Source organism: Heptranchias perlo, chromosome 5 (assembly GCF_035084215.1).
Source record: "Heptranchias perlo isolate sHepPer1 chromosome 5, sHepPer1.hap1, whole genome shotgun sequence".
NCBI classification, from domain to species: domain Eukaryota; kingdom Metazoa; phylum Chordata; class Chondrichthyes; order Hexanchiformes; family Hexanchidae; genus Heptranchias; species Heptranchias perlo.
The window spans coordinates 64,911,945-64,936,146 of record NC_090329.1 but is presented as its reverse complement, the minus strand read 5'-3'; the positions used below and the strand labels follow the sequence as shown (position 1 = coordinate 64,936,146).

General features: G+C 43.7%; 1 protein-coding gene and 1 long non-coding RNA gene across 2 annotated transcripts in view; one reads left to right on the top strand and one right to left on the bottom strand.

The window, feature by feature from the left end:
- The window catches only part of LOC137321394 (spermatogenesis-associated serine-rich protein 1), a 71,478-nt gene extending 71,140 nt beyond the window's left edge, over window positions 1–338 (bottom strand). The window contains exon 1 of the mRNA XM_067983785.1: window positions 79–338. Coding sequence (XP_067839886.1) covers window positions 79–127 — 49 coding nt within the window. The 5' untranslated portion in view covers window positions 128–338. The remainder of the gene's footprint in view (window positions 1–78) is intronic.
- LOC137321395 (uncharacterized) lies at window positions 311–23,898 on the top strand. The gene is made up of 3 exons (XR_010962802.1): window positions 311–354; window positions 12,205–12,289; window positions 23,388–23,898. It is a non-coding gene; the product is annotated as an uncharacterized lncRNA (long non-coding RNA).
- The last annotated feature ends 304 nt before the right edge of the window (window positions 23,899–24,202 follow it).

Below are 24,202 nucleotides of genomic sequence, written 5' to 3'. Positions count from 1 at the left end.
GATGGGCCGAATGGCTTCCTTCCTTGCTGTAATCTTTCTATGATTCTATGATTTACTGAAAGGCGAGCAAAATCTTACCTTTTGTGTGTTTCGATGAAAAAGCGCTAACTTCGGTATCAGTCATCATTCAATGTTCTGATAAACGCTCTCAAGTATTCTCTAATGAATTTTAGAAATGGGACCGGGATATCTGGATTTTGCAAACACAGTTTCAAGACCAAATATGGGGACCCGATGTGCAGAAGTTAGCTGCACTTTTGGAACGTCCGGTCAGTGTTGACCCGGAGCAGAGCGCGCGTCTCCTGTCGTCACAGCAACAGGCGAGCTCAAATCGTCCAGCAACACGGCTCCGGGGTGAGTTTTGTTCATTTATAACAATGCAATGTTAAAGTTTGAGCACTATTTCCCCCAAAAAAATATCGTTCAGAAGTATTTGAAATTAAAGAAAACGCTTGGAATGCGCCTGTATTGATTTTGGGGTTTGATTCCGCACCAAAGTGTGTCTCATTCCCCCTTCAGGGGACAGAAGAGGCGGTAATGTGGTGCTTGAACAGGCATTGGCTCCCTTCGAGTAATCTTGTACGTGGAGATTAATTCAGTGTGTATTGTTCAGCAAAAAAACTGTGGGCCACCCATTATCTGCAATCTCCAAATGAAAAAAAACACTAAATACTGGAAATTTGAAGAAACAAAAACAGAAATTGCTGGATGTACACAGCAGATCGGTCAGTATCTGTAAAGCAAAAGGGCAGGTTAACGTTTGGGGTATAACCATGTTTTTAGGTCCAGTGACATGCCTTTCATCGAATGTTAATTGCTGCATTGTGTATGTGTACTCAACAACCTGCTCTTTTGCCTGATTTAATGATATTTACATAATACACCTGGCAACATTAGGTGTAGCTATCCGCTTTTGGGCTCCAGGCACAGAGCAGTACACGGTGGGGGACTTCAATGACCATCACCAAGAGTGGCTCGGTAGCACCACTACTGGCCGAGTCCTGAAGGACATAGCTGCCAGACTGGGCCTGCGGCAGGTGGTGAGCAAACCAACACAAGGGAAAAACTTATTTGACCTCGTCCTCACCAATCTACCTGTCGCAGATGCATCTATCCATGACAGTATTGGTGGGAGTGACCACCGCATAGTCCTCGTGGAGATGAAGTCCCGTCTTCGCACTGAAGACACCACCGTGATAAATGGGATAGATTCAGAACAGATCTAGCAGCTCAAAACTGGGCATCCATGAGGCGCTCTGGGCCATCAGCAGCAGCAGAATTGTATTCCAGCACAATCTGTAACCTCATGGCCCGGCATGTTCCTCACTCTACCATTGCCAACAAGCCAGGGGATCAACCCTGGTTCAATGAGGAGTGTAGAAGAGCATGCCAGGAGCAGCACCAAGTGTACCTAAAAATGAGGTGCCAACCTGGTGAAGTTACAACTCAGGACTACATGCATGCTAAACAGCGGAAGTAACATGCTATAGACAGAGCTAAGCAATTCCACAACCAATGGATCAGATCAAAGCTCTGCAGTCCTGCCATATCCAGTCGTGAATGGTGGTGGACAATTAAACATCCCGGCTGTAGTGCTGAAGACTTGTGCTCCAGAACTAGCTGCGCCTCGAGCCAAGCTGTTCCAGTACAGCTACAACACTGGCATCTACCCGACAATGTGGAAAATTGCCCAGGTATGTCCCGTCCGCAAAAAGCAGGACAAATCCAATCCGGCCAATTACCGCCCCATCAGTCTACTCTCAATCATCAGCAAAGTGATGGAAGGTGTCATCGACAGCGCTATCAAGCAGCACTTACTCACCAATAACCTGCTCACCGATGCTCAGTTTGGGTTCCACCAGGACCACTCGGCTCCAGACCACATTACAGCCTTGGTCCAAACATGGACAAAAGAGCTGAATTCCAGAGGTGAGGTGAGAGTAACTGCCCTTGACATCAAGGCAGCATTTGACTGAGTGTGGCACCGAGGAGCCCTAGTAAAATTAAAGTCAATGGGGATCAGGGGGAAAACTGTCCAGTGGCTGGAGTCATACCTAGCACAAAGGAAGATGGTAGTGGTTGTTGGTGGCCAATCATCTCAGCCCCAGGACATTGCTGCAGGAGTTCCTCAAGGCAGTGTCCTAGGCCCAGAAATAGGGATGTTCACTGATGATTGCACAGTGTTCAGTTCCATTCGCAACCCCTCAGATAATGAAGCAGTCCGAGCCCGCATGCAGCAAGACCTGGACAACATCCAGGCTTGGGCTGATAAGTGGCAAGTAACATTCGCGCCAGATAAGTGCCAGGCAATGACCATCTCCAACAGGAGAGAGTCTAACCACCTCCCCTTGACATTCAACGGCATTACCATCGCCGAATCCCCCACAATCAACATCCTGGGGGTCACCATTGACCAGAAACTTAACTGGACCAGCCATATAAATACTGTGGCCACAAGAGCAGGTCAGAGGCTGGGTATTCTGTGCCGAGTGACTCAGCTCCTGACTCCCCAAAGCCTTTCCACCATCTACAAGGCACAAGTCAGGAGTGTGATGGAATACTCTCCACTTGCCTGGATGAGTGCAGCTCCAACAACACTCAAGAAGCTCGACACCATCCAGGACAAAGCAGCCCGCTTGATTGGCACCCCATCCACCACCCTAAACATTCACTCCCTTCACCCCCGGCGCACAATGGCTCCAGTGTGTACCATCCACAGGATGCACTGCAGCAACTCACCAAGGCTTCTTCGACAGCACCTCCCAAACCCACAACCTCTACCACCTAGAAGGACAAGGGCAGCAGGCACACGGGAACAACACCACCTGCACGTTCTCCTCCAAGTCACACACTATCCCGATTTGGAAATATATCGCCGTTCTTTCATCGTCGCTGGGTCAAAATCCTGGAACTCCCTTCCTAACAGCACTGTGGGAGAACCTTCACCACACGGACTGCAGCGGTTCAAGAAGGCGGCTCACCACCACCTTCTCAAGGGCAATTAGGGATGGGCAATAAATGCCGGCCTCGCCAGCGACGCCCACATCCCATGAACGAATAAAAAAAAAGAATAGTAGCTGTGGAGGAAATTGCAAGTCTCAATTTCTATCCATTTATTTTGGTCGATGGAGAATCAGATGGGATGTGTAACAGGCACGCTAGCCCCTGCACCCATATTCTGATATGTGCTCAAAAATCCCTCCTACTATGTTTATTGCAGCTGCTGGAGTACAAGTAGATCAGCAGATTCAATTAGTTAAGTACACAAACTGGTTGGAACCAGTTTTCAAATGTGTGGGTAAAATTTTCCAACATCCTGCCAGACCTCATACATAGCAGGCAAAATCATGTGTGCACTGCCTGTAATTTTCCTTCCATTGAAATCAATTAACAGAAGATCACAATGCATCTGCAATTTTTCAATAAGCTGCCCACATGCATGAAACCTCCCGCTGGTAACGCAACATCTCATAACATTTCACTCACATTGCATTGCGAATGGGGATGGGGAAACATTACACTGGGGCTAGAAGTGCCAAGAATTGCTGAATGAAGATGAATAGAAGATGCAAACCCATGTCAGAGTGGTTGCACAATGATTCCCTGAACTATTACAGTTGGAAACCCAGCATAGAAGAGGAAGAGGTTTAACCAAAGGCGTGTGACTTTATCAGCTAATTGCAGGTGTTACAGAGAAGTGGGATAGTTTAAAGGTTGCAGCACACCTTACTATGATGTCTAATAAAGCTGTTGATGTGTGCATCGTGTTTACAGCATACACAGCACATAGCAAAAAGAAAATACCAAAAGTCATAGGACATTTGAAAATTTTTCCAAGAAGGAGAAAATATTAAGGGGCATATTTCCCATTTCCAGCACCCGAGTGTATTGGATCGCCCAGGTACATCCATAAGGGAGCCTGACCAATTTTCCGTCTATTAATTTATGGGTATGCAATCCTCCCTGCCTGACTTTCTTCTATTTGCTGAGCCCAGGCGATTCCAATATGCTCAAGAGCATGAAAAGCTGCCCTTACGTGTGAGACATGTATGTGTTCAATTCAAGACAGCAAGAAACTGGGGATGCAAAATCAACTAAGGTGTTCAAAGGGTGGTAGCTACTTACTTGGCAAGCAGGATTATCAAAGGACATGAAGAAAATGCAGCCAATTTGGATTAGAAATTTAGACCGGCCGTGGCTAAGAAAATAGCAGACCAAATGGCCTACTCCTGTCCTTATGTTTCCAAACTGATTAATTGCTGTGTTATGGTGTTGAAGAAGCTTGTGATTTTGGTGAAATAAAGAAGTAACTAGGTTGTGATAAAATTGTCTTAGAGTCAGAAACAGCCATGAGAGAGTTTAATCTGCTGAAATGACCAAACTTCAAACTTAGGAAACCTGTAGGTACAGTAAGAACAGCTGAAGTTACAATGTGTCAGGTGAAACCGCTGAATAATCATGAAATTATCCATAAAGTTAGGCAAAAAAAGTACCAGTAATAAACTATTTGGTAGTAAACCCAGCAGACAGAAGCCCAAGCCGATTGGAGGCAAATTGATTGTCAGTTTTGTGGAAAGAAATGTTTTGAGGCAAGAATCAATGTCAAAATTCAGATAGACATGTAACAAGTGGAGGTTTGAAAATATTTTGTTGCCAAGTGTAAGACAAATAGTCAGGAAAAAAAACAACTGCACCTTGTAGAGGCAAATGATAATAAGTATACATATACAATTGGAGTGATGGTGTATGGAAAAAAGCAATCCAATGGGTGTAATCCAGAAGAGTGTCTCGTAATTGTGAGTATCAATGGCGAGGTAAATGTTAAGTTTTAGTTAGATTCCGAAGCTACATGCAATCTCCTTATTCTCACGGAGCATCTGAATGCTGTGGGGAAATACAAACAATTCTAAAAGAGTAAAGCAAAGCTGAAATAGTATAAAGGGTTTGTGACATGTTCAGTTTGCAAATGTAAACTGAACTTCACCTAAGAAGGTGTCACACACAATCTTCAGTTCCAAGTTGTATATAAAGATATTGCACCACTTTTGAGTGTAGCAATGCACCAGAAATCAGGCGTTTTGAAGCTGGTGGTATGTGGTACACTACATCATTAGGTAAATATTGTTAACAGCAAGACAGCTGATGAACGACTGATCTGTAAGAAAATTATAGATCTCTGGCAATGTGTTGAAAGGCTTGGTTTGCCTACAAGGAAATATCACACCCAAAGTGTGAAACCGCTAGGGCACACTTTGAGCACCATTTTGTGTTGAAATAGGCTTTGCAGAAAACAATTGATGCATTAGTTGCAACGGAGGTGTTTGAATGTTCCTTTGAGTGAAACTACAGATGGTATGATTGTTGACATTGTGAAGTTGAACAAGCTCAGATTCTCCATTGATCCCAGAGACTTAAACTGATCAATTAAGATTGCTCACTAGCCACTACCAACAGTTAAAGAGATTGACACAAATCTCAGTAATGCCAAGATTTTCTCTGTACTAGATGCCAAAGATAAGTTCTGGTAAATTGTATTTTAAAAGCACTTATGTATATAAATGCTTTATAAATAAATTGCCAGTTTTCCAGTGCTGGGAACCAGAGAAAGAGCTTGTTGGGAGACCGTGGATTGAGGATAATTGATAGAGCTTTTGCATCAAGTTTGCTGGGTAGGAGGTGAGTAGCGGATTTGGGGTCTAGACTGAGGTTAGTAGAGAGGTGTTGGATAAGCGAATGGGAGTTTCAGAAGATGCTGGTGCAGAATAGAAAAAAGAAAGAAAGGACAAGTTGCATTTATATAGTACCTTTCACGACCTCAGGACATTCCAAAGCGTTTTACAGCCAATTAAGTACTTTTGAAATGTTGTCACTCCTTCTTCATCTTCTGAGAACTTTGAAGAAGCAACCCAAACCCCCCCTAACCCCCTCACTTCTGGCAGAATTTCCTGACATAGGAAAAAAGAGGCAGAGTGGGTGGAATCAAGTATTGCCCCAAATGCAGCCCGCCTGCCTATTGTGCTGCCAAAGTGTCCGCCCAGGCTCCAGAATTTCAGGGCCATTGTCCGCAGGACCAGGCCAGGTGATTGATCTGGAAATTAATCCGGATACAGGAGCTTTGTTCTAGGTGTTAATTCAATTTTATTTGTTTGAGGCATTAACAGTCCTCGTAAACCAGACAACCTGTGAGCATCTGCTCACTAGCACTCTAGCAATAGTTCATACCATTGTGTCTTTAAGCACGAATGATTGGCACCTCTGATTTCAGATGCTTTTGGACTGAATTCTCCCATGGTTTTAGTTCTAACTGAGTTTCATTCTCCATGGTTGAGTTGAGAATTGCATCATCCACATACAAAATTGTATTGTTAAAGTCTATGACAGACAATCTCAATCAAGATCCTGTCACTTGTCAAACGGTAAGAAATATGTTCTAAAAAGGATATTTTGATTCCTGATGGACTGATTCAATTTTTTTTAAAGTACTGTGCTGACTTAGTGGGGTAAACATTGAACCTCATTGCACCCCTTTTACGGGCATAAAATGGGCACAATGTGACCCAATTTCAGGGACCAATGTCCCAAGGACACCTGAAAGACATCCAACCCAAAATTAGGATGGACGATTTTTTAGGCATCCAAAGCGGCTACCTAAAACAGGTGTTTGGTCCCTTACATATGTTTTATGACCCCTTGGGAAATTGAAAAGAGAACCAAATGCTGGGCCTGCTTCACTCAGCTTCACCTGGTGTGGATGTAGACTAGGAACCAGCTGCCACCAAAAAAGGTGAGTTTTGGTAAGATTTTTTTAAATTCACTCAGTGCTCCTCTCATTTCCACAATACTTATAGTGGTCGCTGTTGGCTGTGATTGGCCCTCCATCTGCTATCCACCCCCCCCCCCCCCACAGCGCTCACCTGAGACCGGCAAGGCAGGTGACCCAAAATTCATTTATACAGAAGGGCAAGCTGTATACCAGGGTACCAAATCAACCATTGAGACCAGAATTGGAAAACACGATCCTAGCGTTGAACTCTACAGGGCCAATTTTCACTTTCAATGTCGGTGGAAAACTGGGGGTAGTGAATCAGCCGCTCGTTATGACTTCAATGGAAAGGGAAATCGGGCGGGATGCAAAACAGGCAGCTCATCTGCTACTGTTGCTGCCAAAAGTGAAAATTGGCTCCTGTAGCTCAATTTGGAAGTTTGACATTTATATGATATTGGGTTGGTTCCAAATACCCTATAGATTGATATGGAAATGGGAAGTCCTGCCTGTATCTGGATATAGATCAGAAATCCCATATAAAAAATAGGAACCACTGTACAGATAAAAGCACTGTCAAGTGGTTTTTTGAAAGTGAAAAATGTTTCCAGTTTTCTAATGACATTGAAAGTAGAGCCTTTATGGAATATGTGGATTTTATGGGGTTAATAGCACACATCCCCACACTGGTTTATACAACTACTTTTAATCTATTAGAATTCTCCTTTTAAATGGGTTAATTCAGCAGAATATTCGAGGATGTGGAATCTCCAACCCTTAAAAAGGATTTCTTCTTTTCTCCATGTGACCTCCAGAATCAGATGTGTGTGTCTTCATTTATTTTGTCAAACATCTTCAAGTACATAACTTGTTTGTAGATTATTCTTATTTACAGCTTCACCATGGTGTGGCCAATAGTTGTATAGCTTTTAGGTATGCGTTGGCTGTTTCTCTTTTCCACTGACATCAGAATATTATAATCCATTAAAAAAAATCTGTCGTGGTCTTGCCAGAATTGGGCAAAATTATCAATCTTTTTAAAAAGCCTTAAATCGAGTTCAGGTGCTTTTTCTTTCTCCTGCCTCTTGTTCTGATGGATCAGATGACTTATCGTTAATTATTTTTGATGCTATTTTCACGAGTCATCAAACCAATCAGTATTGCAGGATGTCAAGAGTCATATTTTTAAAGTGACTATTGGCAACGAGAGTTTTACCATCCTTGTACAAAATGATGAGGGAAATACATTCAATTAGTCTTTGGAGCAAATGAAAATTTTGCAACGAAAATATGTTCTTTGATCATCCAACTGTTACCTTGTGATCCAAAATCTGGTATGTGGGGGTAATAAATTGCTGAATTGTTCCATTGTGGGTGAAGTGAAAGGTCCCTAAATATGGCAATAAATTTTTGGTATATGAGCAACAGGACAATACTGCTGAAGCTGTAAATATGTCTTTGAAATTTTGTTACCACCACACTCTGTGTTTGATAGACAACTGTACGCCTGAAGACAATAAATCCAAGTTACTGGTATTTTCGGGACCAGACAAAAGGTTCTATGACAACATTTTTTTTCTATTGAATAGATTATTTATTGCAGTGGTGAAAAAATAATGTAAGATTTGAAAATGTTAAGTAGCCCCGCCTGACATAAACAGCACGGTAGTGGCCTCAAAGTGGCACCGGTTGCTTACCACCCCATTTGCGTTGGCACTCCAGCTGCTGCCATCTTGGGTAGGGTCCTGAAATGGGTGGCCGGAGCACTCGCCCGTTTCAGGTGGGAGACCATTTATAATATGGAAATTGAGGTCTTATGATGTACATAGAAACCCGATTTCAAATTTGAGGTACGAATGGCCTTAAAGGGATTGCTGGAAGCTGTTCAGAAAATGGCCAAAGTTTTAAAAAAAAACTTTTATATGCATGGGGACAAGAGGAGCGGGGGTGTTCCTCCTGGGCCTATAAAAAAACACTGCCTGCTCGTGCATAACCCCAATGCACCCCCCCCCCCCCCCCAACAGACTCTTGATAGAAACTAGCCAATTTCCCGCTCACCCCAAACAATGAATTACCCCAGAGCATCAGTTTGGTACATACAGCTTGCCAGCTGCAGCTGGATGAGGCCCAGGCCTCACAATGACTCAGTTCTCACAGCGGGTGGGCGCATTCCACATACAGATCAGAAATTTGGTGCCTCAAATTAAAATCAGCCCCATCCGGTGTTGTTGGCTTTCGGTTTTAGGAAGTGCTTGTAAATGTAATTCTCTCCAGTTTTGCCACTGACTCAATGGCAAAATAAGACTAAATGGTTAAAGTCCAAGTTTTAATAAAGTGCTTTCCTTGCAATTCCTGGTGTCAGTAGCATTACTCAATAGAACACATGGTAGGAATGATCAGAACAGGCCTCTCAACTCACACATCAATATATTTCACTAATAGTTACTTTTCAAAGAGTGCAGCAATTATCATGATTCAGCATACCATGGATTAGGTAATCATTAAACAGGGGAAATTAGAGATACTTTTGTCTCTTTCCTCTATCTATTTTTTTCCTCTTTTTCTTCCTCCTCATATGAAGATAGTGATTTGTGCCGGGGTACAGTTTCAAGGCACTGGCAACTCTCTTGTAGGTTGTACATGTGACAATTGTTGAAGTGCTAACTGACTATCTTTACATAGAATTGCATGGAATCGACAGCACAGAAACAAGCCATTCGGCCCAACTGGTCTATGCTGGAGTTTACATTCCACACGAGCCTCCTCCCACTGTAATTATCTCTTCCCACCCTTCCCCTATATTCCTCCATTCCCTTTTCCTTCATGTTTGCATCAAGCCTCCCTTAAATGCATCAATGCTATCTGCTTCAATCACTCTGTGTGGCAGCGAATTCCACATTCTCTTCACTCTCTGTGTAAATAAATTCCTATATTCATACCCCCTTATTCTGAATTCACCCACAAGTGGAAACAGTTTCTCTAAGTCCGCCCTTCTGAACTCCTTCATAATTAAAAAAAATCTCAATCAGGTCTCTTCTTAGTTTTTTATTTTCCAGAGCAAAGAGCCCTAGCCTGCTCATTCTTTCATGATAGTTGCATCCTCTCAATTCTGGTAACATCCTTGTCAATCATTTCTGCACTTTCTCCATTGCTTTAATATCCATTTTGTAATATGGAGACCAGAACTGCACACAGTACTCCAAGTGTTGTCTAACCAAGGTTCTATATAAATTTAACATTACCTCCAACGCTTTTTTATTCTATTCTTCCAGAAATGTATCCTAGCACTTTGAAGTCAATGACATAAAAATCGGGAGAGATGTTCACTATCACCAGTTTTACACTATCGCACAATGTGCTAGGATACAGACCAGCAGGGATTCAAAGACAGACTATGTAGATGCCCAAGTTCTGCTCTCAGACAGATCAGTCAATTTGTTGAGGGAGTGCACAGCAGCAAGGGCATGCTTGTAGCAGTTATGGGTCAGGCTCTAAAGATGATGACACATCTGGCCCCTCAAAGAATTGGCAACAGAGGTTGTAGAAAGTAAGCAAGACCAGGCACTGGATATGGCTGAATCTGATACAGGATCATTAAAATTTTCACTGGGGAAAGGCACCTCTACTTTCTGTTATGAATTTGACTGGTTCCAGAGATACCCTGTATTGTGTTTGTGGTTTTGTTTAATTATTTTTTCTTAAGTGCATCGGCACATCTCTCTCAATCTCAATTGGACATGGGGGTCAGCCAGGAGCGATTCAAAAACAACTTTTGTTCACCACAGAGGTAGTTTTATCCAAGTTGGGCCACACCAGTTATCAAATAAACCGACTGATAGAAAGTAGGCATCTTCACAGTAAACCAATAATCTCAGATGTTCAATAACCTGCCTTACAATTCCCTATGATTCCCGTATTTCTAGAGGTACAAAATATAAAGATCCAAACAAAATGAATGCAAATTATAATACCTTTTAGAGAAATAAATCAATTCAGTACTTAATTACTATTATTGAATAAACAGGCTGCTCTACCAGATTACAGGGTTGGTTGAACGTCCTTTATCTGGCTTGGTGGAGTATTTTTTGAACTAGGAGGTATGATTAAGGAGATTGTTTATCCTATCAACAGCTTAATTAAAATTGCCCAAGATATTTGGGGCTTTTAATTTAGATTTACCTACATCAATTCTATTAACACTTTTCAAACACACTTTGGGGGATATACTGTTTAACCCCCAAAACCGGGCGCGGGGGTCGCGATGAGCGATTAACCCGCGCCCGGTCGTTGAGATGGAGGCAGCATGTAACATTCATGCTGCCTGGTGATTTACCTCATTGCTGCATCCAGCCAGTGCTACCTGCGCTGTTGAGTGGCTGCTCACCAGCAGGGGGCCCAGATAGCCACCAGTGGCTAGCGCCACTTAAAGGCAGCCTGCACCTCTTAAAGGGGAGGTGCAGTGTGGCTGCAGGAAGTGGAGGAAGTTAATTGGGAAGTGAATCTGTGCTGCAATATAGTGCAGCATGGAGATGATGGGAACTCTGAAATTTTTAATGAGCAACAACTTGGCTGCTCAATGTTTACGGCACTCTGATATTTGCAAAATATAAGATATGGGTCTGCACGGAGTGTGAACAGAGATCAGACATCGCACACGTAAAACACAGATGCAGGTCCCGACCCTATGTTTATAAACTGTTGAGTTATTTTAAAACATTGAATAAAGGTTGCACACTACTAAATCCCACATTCTCCAATCTGCCAATTTGAGTTTTTACCAGGCCTGTGAGACAGCGTGCACCAAGGCTCTCTGATGGTGCACTAGAGGCCTTGGTGGACAGAAGGTGGGGCATCCTATATCCACAGGGGAGACAAAAGGCACTCCAGACATATGCTCCCGAGGCAATGGGAAGCAGTAGGGGACAAAGTCAATGCCAGACTGGTAGCACCATGAACATGGATGTAGTGTAAACAATTTTACAACACCAAGTTATAGTCCAGCAATTTTATTTCAAATGTCCAGCAATTTTATTTTAAATTCACAATTTAAAATATAGTCCAGCAATTTTACTTCCAATCAGATGCTTCTTCTCACCCTCACACATTACCACTGTTGCAAGCCACACACCCACAACTCACAAGTCACACACACTGGCAGCTATTCAACCATGACAGCCACATTCAGGATGACAGTATTTTTTGTTGAATGTGTATTCGGGGGTTCTGCAGGTGACACCTCTCTGTCTGAACACGGTGATTGCCTTGGCAACGGGCAGTTGCAGGGGCATTCTGTAAACACCATGTATTGTTCTATATGTATAAATGCGTAGGCTTCGAGGAGCTCCTTAACATTTACCTGAGGAAGGAGGAAGCCTCCGAAAGCTTGTGAATTTAAAATAAAATTGCTGGACTATAACTTGGTGTTGTAAAATTGTTTACAGTTGTCAACCCCAGTCCATCACCGGCATCTCCACATCATGGATGTAGTGCAGGAAGAAGCTCAATTCGTTGACTCGAGCGGTCAAGGTGAGTGAGAGCAACTGTAAGTGGCGTCTCCTACCAACTGGACCACTAGACCACATCCACTGCTCCATGCACTACACCCCCCATCACCCACCTACCAACAAACTCTTTCAATCAGTACTCAACTCTTCCAATCAGATGCTTCTTCTCACCCTCACACATTACCACTGTTGCAAGCCACACACCCACAACTCACAAGTCACACACACTGGCAGCTATTCAACCATGACAGCCACATCACCCAAACATCATGCAGGATACTCACCGACACACATTCTGCTTTCTTGCAGGAGAAGGTGGCGCATAACAGGGCGCAGCAAGTGGCAGTTGTTCCATGGGAACATGAACCTGCTGTCCTCTCTCAGGATGACAGTATTCCTGTCCCACCCCTACCACTCTGCCAGTACCCTTGCTGTTGCCTGTCAGCTAGCCAGCCCACTCCCTGTAGAGTGTTGAAACTTTATTAGAGGAGCATAGGAACAGGAGTAGGCCATTTAGTCCCTCGAGCCTGTTCCACCATTCAGTGAGATCATGATTGATCTGTGACCTAACTCCAAATACCCACCTTCGCCCCATATCCCGTAATACCTTTGGTTAATAAAAATCTATCAATCTTAGATTTAAAATTAACAATTGAGCTAGCATCGACTGCCATTTGCAGAAAAGCATTCCAAACTTCAGCTGTGCGAGGTTAAGACTGGTACGTTGAGTTCCAAAATCACAACTTTGCCTTTAAATCAGCGTTGCACACTGATCTACCGCATATTCTCCCTACTTTACATGCTGCCAGCGTTCGTTATCTGTGCGTGCGTAAACACCTTTACCAATGTGGTGTCCGGCACACGTCATGTTAGAAGTGTCCGCGCACATTAACGACTCCATTTTGGGTCCTTCGGAGTCTGCGTAGTGCCTACACAGCGGGCGCTACACAGCCCAATTTAGAGCACTTTGTGTTTTAAACTTAATTCAACCAACCTGTAATTATTTAGATGATCTAGCTTAAAAAGGAGAGATGCCTCAAGCAGGTTCAATTTATCAACCTGAAAAATGTTAGTTTGCAACTTTATCTGATTCTCACAACAGCCTAATGAAAACAAAACCTGTTTTGTGCTAACAATTCATGTAATTTGTGATTGATGTTTCAAATGAAAGTTTGCATCTGAAACTTGGTATTGCTCATTTATTTCATGACATGTTGTAATTGGGAGGGGCGGTTGAATTTCTTTCATTCATATACAAGAACAGCAGATAAAAGGGTTAACTTAAAGGACAGAAATCCCAGAAGTATTCTTTCAAGTTAAGATCTTTAAAGTTTTCTTGTCGTCCCACCCAACTCGGTGCTCATCTCTCCCACCACTTCCTGTTCGAATCCCTTCAGTCTGGTTTCTGTCCTGCTCACAGCACTGAGATTGCCTTAATTAAAGTCACCAATGACATTCTGTATGACTGTGACCACAGTCCGTTATCCCTCATTGACCCCTATGCAGCTTCCACCACAGTTCAGAACAGCATCGTAGGAATACTATATGCATTCTGGGATACCCTCAGTTTTTAAAAAAAGGTTAATCCTTGCATTCTGAGAGATCCTTCCAGCAGAGATAAAGCATTCACAGATTCTAGTAGAGACAGGTGTCCTTAATTAGCACTCTGATCCCAACCTGACATTGTCTGTCTGGACCCCAATGGAGGGATCTCTACGTGGCAGTCCTCACCTGCACCATTGGGGATCTAGGGTGGAGGGTGTTGCATGGAGCAGTCCCCACAAACCGGCTTTTAAGCCACTTCATGGAGCCCAGGCTGCCTGTACCTTTTGCGGCCTGGATGAGTCTGTCTTCCACATGTATGTGGAATGTGGGAGGTTACAGTCCCTGTTCCTTTATTTGAAAGGGCTGCTTCTCAATTTCTGGTTGCACTTCAGTCCTATGCTCCTGATCTTTGGCCACCCGGTGAGGAGGGGAGTAGGCAAGTTAGAAGACCTCCTCGTGGGTCTGGCCAAGATGACCATCCACAGTTCCAGGTTAGACGCAGCCCATGGGGGTTGTTGCTCCGGCTGCCTGCCTCTCTTCCGTGGCTTTTCCCATGCCCGGGTGGCCTTGGAGAAGGAGCACGTAGTGTCGGCTGGTACACTTGAGGCTTTCCACGACCGGTGGACACTGCAGGGACTTTTTTTTTATTCGTTCATGGGATGTGGGCGTCACTGGCATCCCTAATTTTATTGCCCATCCCTAATTGCCCTTGAAAAGGTGGTGGTGAGCCACCTTCTTGAACCGCTGCAGTCCATGTAGTGAAGGTTCTCCCACAGTGCTGTTAGGTAGGGAGTTCCAGGATTTTGACCCAGTAACGATTAAGGAACGGCGATATATTTCCAAATCGGGATGGTGTGTGACTTGGAGGGGAACGTGCAGGTGGTGTTGTTCCCATGTGCCTGCTGCCCATGTCCTTCTAGGTGGTAGAGGTCGCGGGTTTGGGAGATGCTGTCGAAGAAGCCTTGGTGAGTTGCTGTAGTGCATCCTGTAGATGGTACACACTGCAGCCACGGTGTGCCGCTGGTGAAGGGAGTGAATGTTTAGGATGGTGGATGAGGTGCCATTCAAGCGGGCTGCTTTGTCCTGGATGGTGTCAAGCTTCTTGAGTGTTGTTGGAGCTGCACTCGTCCAGGCAAGTGGAGAGTATTTCATCACACTCCTGATTTGTGCCTTGTAGATGGTGGAAAGGCTTTGAGGAGTCAGGAGGTGAGTTGCTCGCCGCAGAATACCCAACCTCTGACCTGCTCTTGTAGCCACAGTTTCTGGTCAATGGCGACCCCCCCAGGATATTGATGGTGGGGGATTCAGCGAAGGTAATGCCATTGAACGTCAAGGCTTCGTGGTTAGACTCTCTCTTGTTGGAGATGGTCATTGCCTGGCACTTGTCTGGCGCGAATGTTACTTGCCACTTATGAGCCCAAGCCTGAATGTTGTCCAGGTCTTATTGCATGCGGGCACGGACTGCTTCATTATCTGAGGGGTTGCGAATGGAACTGAACACTGTGCAATCGTCAGCGAACATCCCCATTTCTGACCTTATAATGGAGGGAAGATTGATGAAGCAGCTGAAGATGGTTGGGCCTAGGACACTGCCCTGAGGAACTCCTGCAGCAATGTCCTGGGGCTGAGATGATTGGCCTCCAACAACCACTACCATCTTCCTTTGTGCTCGGTATGACTCAAGCCACTGGAGAGTTTTCCCCCTGATTCCCATTGACTTCAATTTTACTAGGGCTCCTTGGTGCCACACTCGGCCAAATGCTGACTTGATGTCAAGGGCAGTCACTCTCACCTCACCTCTGGAATTCAGCTCTTTTGTCCATGTTTGGACCAAGGCTGTAATGAAGTCTGGAGCCGAGTGGTCCTGGCGGAACCGAAACTGAGCATCGGTGAGCAGGTTATTGGTGAGTAAGGGCCGCTTGATAGCACTGTCGACGACACCTTCCATCACTTTGCTGATGATTGAGAGTAGACTGATGGGGCAGTAATTGGCCAGATTGGATTTGTCATGCTTTTTGTCCACTGGAGTGCATAGTGGACACTGATTATAGAATTATGATTTAAATTGCTAATTGATCCATAAAGATGACATGGGTTGCCCCAGTGTCATCAACAGAGAAACAAATTTACACCCTTTTTAAGGGGCCTGCAAATTTTTTCCCTTCAAGTACTTACCCAATTCCCTTTTGAAAGCCATGATTGAATCTGCCTCCACCACCCTCTCAGGCAGTGCATTCCAAATCACAACCACTCGCTGTGTAAAAATGTTTTTCCTCATGTCACCTTTGGTTCTTTTGCCCATCACCTTAAATCTATGTCCTCTGGTTCTTGACACCTCCGCCAATGGGAACAGATTCTCTCTATCTGCTCTGCCCAGACCCTTCATGATTTTGAACACCTCTATCAAATCTCCTCTCAACCTTCTCTGCTCTAAGGAGAACAACCCCAGCTTCTCCAGTCTATGCACGTAACTGAAGTCCCTCATCCCTGGAATCATTCTAGTAAATCTCTTCTGCACCCTGTCTAAAGCCTTCACATCCTTCCTAAAGTGCAGTGCCCAGAACTCAACAAACTACTCCAGTTGTGGCCGAACCATTGTTTTATAAAGTTTCATCATAACCTCCTTGCTTTTGTATTCTATACCTCTATTTATAAAGCCCAGGCTCCCGTATGCTTTCTCTATCGCTTTCTCAACCTGCCCTACCACCTTCAACAATTTGTGCACATATGCCCCCAGATATCTCTGTTCCTGCACCTCTTTTAGAATTGTACCCTTTAGCTTATATTGCCTCTCCTCGTTCTTCCTACCAAAATGTATAATTTCACACTTTTCTGCGTTAAATTTCATCTGTTACGTGTCCGCCCATTCCACCAGCTTGTCTATGTCCTCTTGAAATCTATCACTATCCTCTTCACTGTTCACTACCCTTCCAAGTTTTGAAATTGCAAATTTTGAAGTTGTGCCCTGTATACCCAAGTCCAAGTCATTAATACATATCAACAAAAGCAGTGGTCCTAGTATTAACCCCTGGGGAATACCACTGTATACCTCCCTCCAGTCCCAAAAACAACCGTTCACCACTACTCTCTGGCTGCTATTACTTAGCCAATTTCATATCCATACTGCCACTGCCCCCTTTATTCCATGGTCTTCAACTTTGATGACAAGCCTATTATGCGGCACTTTATCAAACGCCTCTTGTCCTTTTAAAGTGTATATCATGTTCAACTTCTGTACAGGAGGAGTGATCCAACCCATAAACAATTCTAGGAAAAGGTGGAATTGCCCTATGTTCATCTGTATCTAACTGTGCTACTACCCCAGTCATTGAGTGTGTTAAACTATTCTACAAGCATGCACAGCTATGCCATTAATGTGCCCTTCTGTAAATGCTTTGCAACACCACCACATCAATGTAAAAACCAACAATGTTACTTTTCTCTTTTGCAAACAAAATGTTTTATTTTGTTAACTGGCCATCTTATGGCTTCAATTTTAAATCTGACTGCTTGTAATGAATGGCTTTAGGAAATAAAATTTGTTACAAAAAAACAGCGTATCTTCCGACTAACTGTGAGCAATGCCACGGGAGATCTGCTAGTCTTATTACTGTACAATGTACATTAAACAACTTGCAGTTGTAACTATGTCATATAAGAAAGACATTTGAACCATTGTACAAGAAATACTGCAGCTTCAAAGTGCCCGACTATGAATCTGAGACTTTGTGCACAGTTGACAAAACACAAATCTGGATATCAAGAGTCAGTGCAACAAACAAATTTGTTAAAAGGAGCAGTTACGCCTTAACTGGAGTTGTTGGCAGAAGATCCACCAATATTATAAGATCCTGCCATAAACATCCTGCCAATTAGAAAATATAATTATAAAAACATCAAGCCAGGAGGCAGTATTTTGAATCTAGACAGAGGGAGCAATCATGTACTCCCCACCTACTTACAATATGATGCCATCCCTAAGGCAGTGACAGATATGATCAACTTACTGTTCAATCCATTACTTCAGCTGATCTGGAAGAAGGATAGAGGTGTGCTAGTGTTAATAGACAAAGCTGATGAATTTTTAAAAAGTAGTTTTGAATGGCACTGTTATAAAGACAAAGAAAGGATTACAGGGGGGACTGCACCATGTGGCGCTCGCAGGAGGGAGCGTACCTCAGGAAATGGTGCGCATGCAACCTGCGATTTTCCATCCACTCATTTTAATTCACTGCCTGGGCTTACGCAAAAAGAATGAGCCAGTGAGGGAAGGAGCTGTGGGCTTCCAGCAACCATGGGATCATACCATAACATCACCACCCTGAGGGAGAAAATTAAAAAATAAAAGTATTGCCATCAAAGACATTACCCCATACCTCTCTCTTCTGCCTCTAAGTTTGTCCATGTTTCACTTATCGTTCACCTGAGGAAGGAGGTAGCCTCCGAAAGCTTGTGAATTTAAAATAAAATTGCTGGACTATAACTTGGTGTTGTAAAATTGTTTACAATTGTCAACCCCAGTCCATCACCGGCATCTCCACATCACTTAAACATGGACACAAACACCTCTACAGTGCCCACCGATGTCACTGCATATTAGGCTGTACGGCACACCAGTTTGCGAGGAATACAAGCAAATACCACTTCTACTTTTACTGCTGGCTCTTCCTCCGCCACCACAAAGCATTCCACCTAGCAGCCTGGCCAATCAAGTTCAAATGACAGAGGAGACGGAGAAGTCAGCTGATACTGCTAGAGCTGCGGGCTGACCTCAACTCTGTCTTGGTTTTATTTATGACTGGATCGAAAACTTCAAAGGTTTCTTCAGAAAGAGGTCAGGTCCGGCACACCTTGTTTGATTATTACTGAAGTGACAGTAATGATTCCTATCACCTCCCAGTGATTTTGCACCAAGTGTGCCCTTTGCAAACCTAGCCTTTTTATTTTCCTTCCAGATTGTACAAAACATCTTGGGGCCTTCCAGCTATCACTCTGCAGGTACGGGCTCCAGTTCCAAATAAGGCGCTTTGAGGTTTAAAGACTTTTTCACGTTGTAGACTGTGTAAGAGTATCGTTCTGACAAAGTTACCTCTAAGTGAACCTGTGGTAGAGAGAAGTGCCACAGGAGGCTGTGACATATTCACCAGTGTGCAGGCAGAGTATTGTCATCGTGATGCTGCGTTATTTCATCAGGAATCAGATAATAAATACATCAGTGGCGCAGACTCGATGGGCCGAATGGCCTCCTTCCGTGCTGTAACCTTTCTATGATGTCTTCAAGGAAATACACTGCTGCCACCACAACAATGCATTTATTAGCCCCATTAAGACCAGTGGCAGCCCGGCATATCCAATGAGACATAATTCTTCCTTGCTGTGAGCCCAAAAAAGTCTGTCAGCATTAAAGAAAGAAAAACTTGCATTTATATAACACCTTCAGGATGTCCCAAAGCACTTTATAACCAATTAAGTACTTTCGAAATGTAGTCACTGTTGTAATGTAGGAAACGCGGCAGCCAAATTGTGCACAGCAAGCTCCCACGAACAACAATGTGATAATGACCAGATTATCTGTTTTAGCGATGTTGGTTGAGGAATAAATATTGGCCAGGACACCGGGGAGAACTCCCCTGCTCTTCTTCGAAATCGTGCCATGGGATCTTTTACATCCACCTGAGAGGGCAAATGGGGCCTCGGTGTAACGTCTCATCCAAAGTACAACACCTCCAACAGTGCAGCACTCCCTCAGTACTACACTGGAGTGTCAACCTAGATTTTGTGCTGATGTCTCTGGAGTGGGACTTGAACCCACAACCTTCTAACTCAACGTCAAGAGTGCTACCAACTGAGCTACAGCTGACACCTTACCTAGGTAACATTACCTAGGTGAACGCCGGCTGCAGGAGACTGGTGCAATGGGAGCCAACAGCCAAAGAACAGTATAAAAGAACCTTTAGCTCGGCTATACTGTAGTGGATGCACCATGACAAAGTGTGATTTACTGCAGTGTATTGTACACTGTACTTGACTTTACAATGCTCTACCCCTCTCTGCACTCTGGGAATGTTATACTATAATATTTCATTGTATTGTTCACCGTACTTTGCTTAAATATGCCACCATGCTCTGCTGCGACTATAGGGCTAATAATCCACTGGTGCACTATCCGGTACAGTGAAGCCCATGGGAGTCCCACTTCACATATTATCTCCCCGCTCTCCGCACTTCTCAATACAGGCAGCAAATGCAAAGGGAGTGGGGAGCCTGCTTTTATTCAAGTTAAGCAGCTGTCCCATAATGCGAATGGAGCACCTGAGGCAGCAATATTAAAATCAGATTCACGGCCACCCACTAGAAAATCGCCTGGTGCACAATGGGCAAGTAGCAGCCCTTTACTGACTGCTGGTGCCTGACATTTCAGATCTGGTGCTTCTGGCATGGCCTGAGCAATGCGCCAGGCGTACCACAAAATTACACGAATGAGCTGATCTCGGGTCATCTGGCGAGGTCAGTTCATTTGTGTGCAGGTGCACATAGCACCCACACAGCTGCAGTGGCTCTGTGTGGGGGCCATATTATCAACCCCCAGACATTCCAGACTTAAAAGTTGTACTGTGTTGTAAAGGCATCGCCCATTTACAATGTGGGACACATTAGGTTAACATGTTTGGATTCCTTACCCCAGACCAGATAGAAACTAATGAAAATAGAAACAGGATGGCATGCAAATATGTGGGATTTTGTCCTTCAACAATGAATATTTTAGTACCCTGCTTCATGTGGGAGATGAAAGTCCCGATACATACATGCCTTCTGGCTCATTATTGCCTAATCATTGCTCACTAAAAGATGTCCAAGAGTGCACTTAATTACTGAAGTGGCTAAAAGCAAAGAACAAAATCTTAATTTAAAAAATACATAGATGCAATATATTGTCAGGTATACAGCCCCTAGAACACTGACATAGTCTGCTTCTTTTATTAGCTCCTCAATAATGAAGAACCCATAGCAATTGTCCCCTTGATAACATACGCTATCATAACATATGTTACATTGGGCTTCTAAACATACATTATCATAACACACGTTACGTAGGGCTTCTAAACACAGCACTTAAATCTACTTGCCATTTGGCTCACCACACGCCCATCAAGCCAGAAACTCTGAACCTTAGCCCCTAGTCCTTTGCTGGTGGGCTCCCCCTTGGAGCCCGCCATATATGATAAATGACCCCCAACCCAGAAAAATAGGTCAGGGTTGGGATCAGGACAGAGTCAGAGGGGCCAAGTGGACCCCCTTAAAGGAAAATTCAGCCCTAACTATCCATTTACTTTTGCTGAAATCATCAATATTTAACGTGGTGTTGATACTAATCATATTACCATCAATGTTGTTAAATAATGTACTCCTAGTTTATGCATTTCTGTGTCCAATTCAGTACTTGATGCCTCTGGCAAATAGACAGTAAATTCAATTTCACTCATTGTTTTACTGTAGTCCTAATATTAATTTAATGAGACTTGGTTGCATGTTTCATGATTTATTGACTATTTTTCCAAAGAAAGACTTTGGAAATGAATTACATTTGAGTGTTGTGCTTTAAATTGAAGTGAGTTCGCACGGGTTTGGAATTCTCCTTACCTCATATGCTGCAGCCAGTTAAAAAAGAAGGGCTAATATTCACTTTCACTGCTTGGGTGGTAATCTGGCGGAGCAGATCGTCCGCCCATTATAGAACCCACCTGAGTTTCATTCCATGGGTTGAAAATTGGACGGGTTCTACAACTGGGGGGGAGGGGGGAAATCCACCCCAAGAAGGTAAAAATTACCCCCAAGGAGTTTATGTGTTAGTGAGCTAGGCATTGAAGATATATTTGTGCAACGATTGGGGACAGTAGTTAATTCATTATCTCATCTCAAGCTTCCTATGAACTATCGTTGGGATGACCTATTCATTATAGTCTAATGGCAGTCTGCCACAAATCTACTTGCCATTCAGCTCACCACATGCCCACCAAGCCAAAAACTCTGAACCTCAGCCCCTAGTCCTTTGCTGGATGCCTAGTCAAGTTCAACACAATGGTCCACACCCTCGATGTCCTGATTGACCCTGAGCTGAACTTCCAATCTTACATCCAGTCTATCACCAAGACTGCCTAATTCTACCTCCAAAATATAATCTCCATCCCTATGTCACCCTCACTACCACTGAAGCCCTAATTCATGCATTTGTCACTTCCAGATTTGACTTTTTCAAAGCCATTGCTGCTGACACCCAAGCTCTAGCCTTCAAAAACTTCAATTTATTTAGAACTCTGCCACCTACATGCTATTTCATACAAATTCCTGCTTACCTATCTTGCTATTCTCCCCACTCTATTGGCTTGCTGTGCCAATTTCAAATCCATTGTTCTTGTCTACAAATCCCTCCATGGATTTGCTCCTCCCTACCTCTCCAACCTTTCCCATCCCTATGTCTCTTCTGCTTTTCCAACTCTGGGTCCACTGTACGTTTCCCCTCCTTCCACTCAACTATCAGTGACAGAGCTTTCTTCAATTTTGTTCTCACATTCTGGAACTGCATCCCTAAACCGCTCTGCCTTGCTATATCATGCCCCACCCTCAAAAACTTCTTTAAAACCTATCTTTTTAACACCGCCGTCAGCCACCGCCCCCCCCCCCAAACCCCGTCCTACTCCTACTCATATCTGAACCCCTATCATGAAGTACTTTGAACATTTTATTATGCTAAAGATGCTGCATAAATGTAAGTTGTTGTTGCTCCAATACAATTTTCACACCAAAATAAAAAATTAAATGAAGCCAAAATTACTCAGCCTCTCCAGTGCACTTCTGCCATAACTCCAGCAGGATTGCAGCAGCAGGGCCGGAAAGTAAGCCGGGACCCAGTTTTTCTAGGTTCCGGCCTGCGCTAGGAGTTCCCACAGGTCTTGTAAGGGACAGAGCCTCTGCCCATTCCTTACAAGATTAGTGTCGCGGAGGGTGCAGGAACATTGCGAGTGCCCACTACCTCAACCTAGAATAAAGTCAGCGAATCTTCAGAGGTCAGTGTGTCCAGTGGGAAGAGGCATCAATGGTGGGGCTCACTTTGGGAGTCCAGGCTAGTGTCATGGCCTGAACCTTAGAGGTGTAAGGTAACTATTTTTTTTTGTTTTGTTTAGTGTGGGCCCCTTAAAAAGGGGGCTTTTGAGCGGCCGATTTTGACTGTTTCTTGAAGTCCTGACCTGGAGATCAATGCCGAATCTTGTGGCATTCAGGGCTGGAGGGTGCCCCAAAAGTGCCCATAGTGCAATATGTAGAACATAGTGCCCATAGTACACCCACCACCCATATTTGAATGAGGTGTCTTCCACTGACCCCACATACGTCAGCGGCTGAGGTTGCCAGCGGGTGCAATCCTGGTGTACTTGCCAGGATCGCTGCCCCAGGTGAATTTCTAGGCAAACAAATTTACATTGTTATTTTATTTGTTACAAGAATGCTGAAAATTAAGAAACAATTCTAAACCTGCTAACATTTAGTATTAGTACTATGCAAACAAATTATTTTTGCAGATTATCTCAGGAAAATATGTTGGTACTATAATTTCAAAACAGAAGAAGTATTTCAGCGCAATGGTAGATGTTTTACATCAACTGACCTCCAGAGGGCGAAGATACTCCACAGCATTGCAAGAACACCCACACGATGGTTGATCTGAAATAGTCAGATCATGAACATCCTGATTAGATCATGTAGTGTTTTCAAATCCCTCCATGGCCTTTCCCCTCCCTATCTCTGCAACCTCCTCCAGCCCTACAACCCTCCAAGATCTCTGCGCTCCTTCAATTCTTGCCTCTTGCACATCCCCAATTTTAATCGCTCCATCATTGGTGGCCATGTCTTCAGCTGCGTAGGCCCTAAGCTCTGGAATTCTCTCCCTAAACCTTTCCATCTCTCTATCTCTCTCTCCTCCTTTAAGACACTCCTGTCCTAATATCTCTTTATATGGCTCGATGTCAAATTTTGTTTGATAACACACCTGTGAAGCGCCTTTCGGTCGTTTTATTACATTAAAGGCTCTATATAAACGCGAGTTGTTGTTGTTGTTGCTGCTGCTGCTGTGTACACAATAAATCTTTGAGTTCTGAGTCCTTCTGTCTTTTTAATCTTTTGATTTGTTGCCATATGACTCATATCAGTCATAAAAAGGCTCATAAAAGATCGTATGAATCCATACTGCGTCATACATAATATCTTAAAAGAGACCTTCATTTATTCTAAAATTTTAGATATGAATTGTGAAATATATTTAAATTTGCATATACTTTGATTCTTGGTTAATTTACATAAAGCTTGTCCATCCCTTTTTCTAACTTTACTGATTATT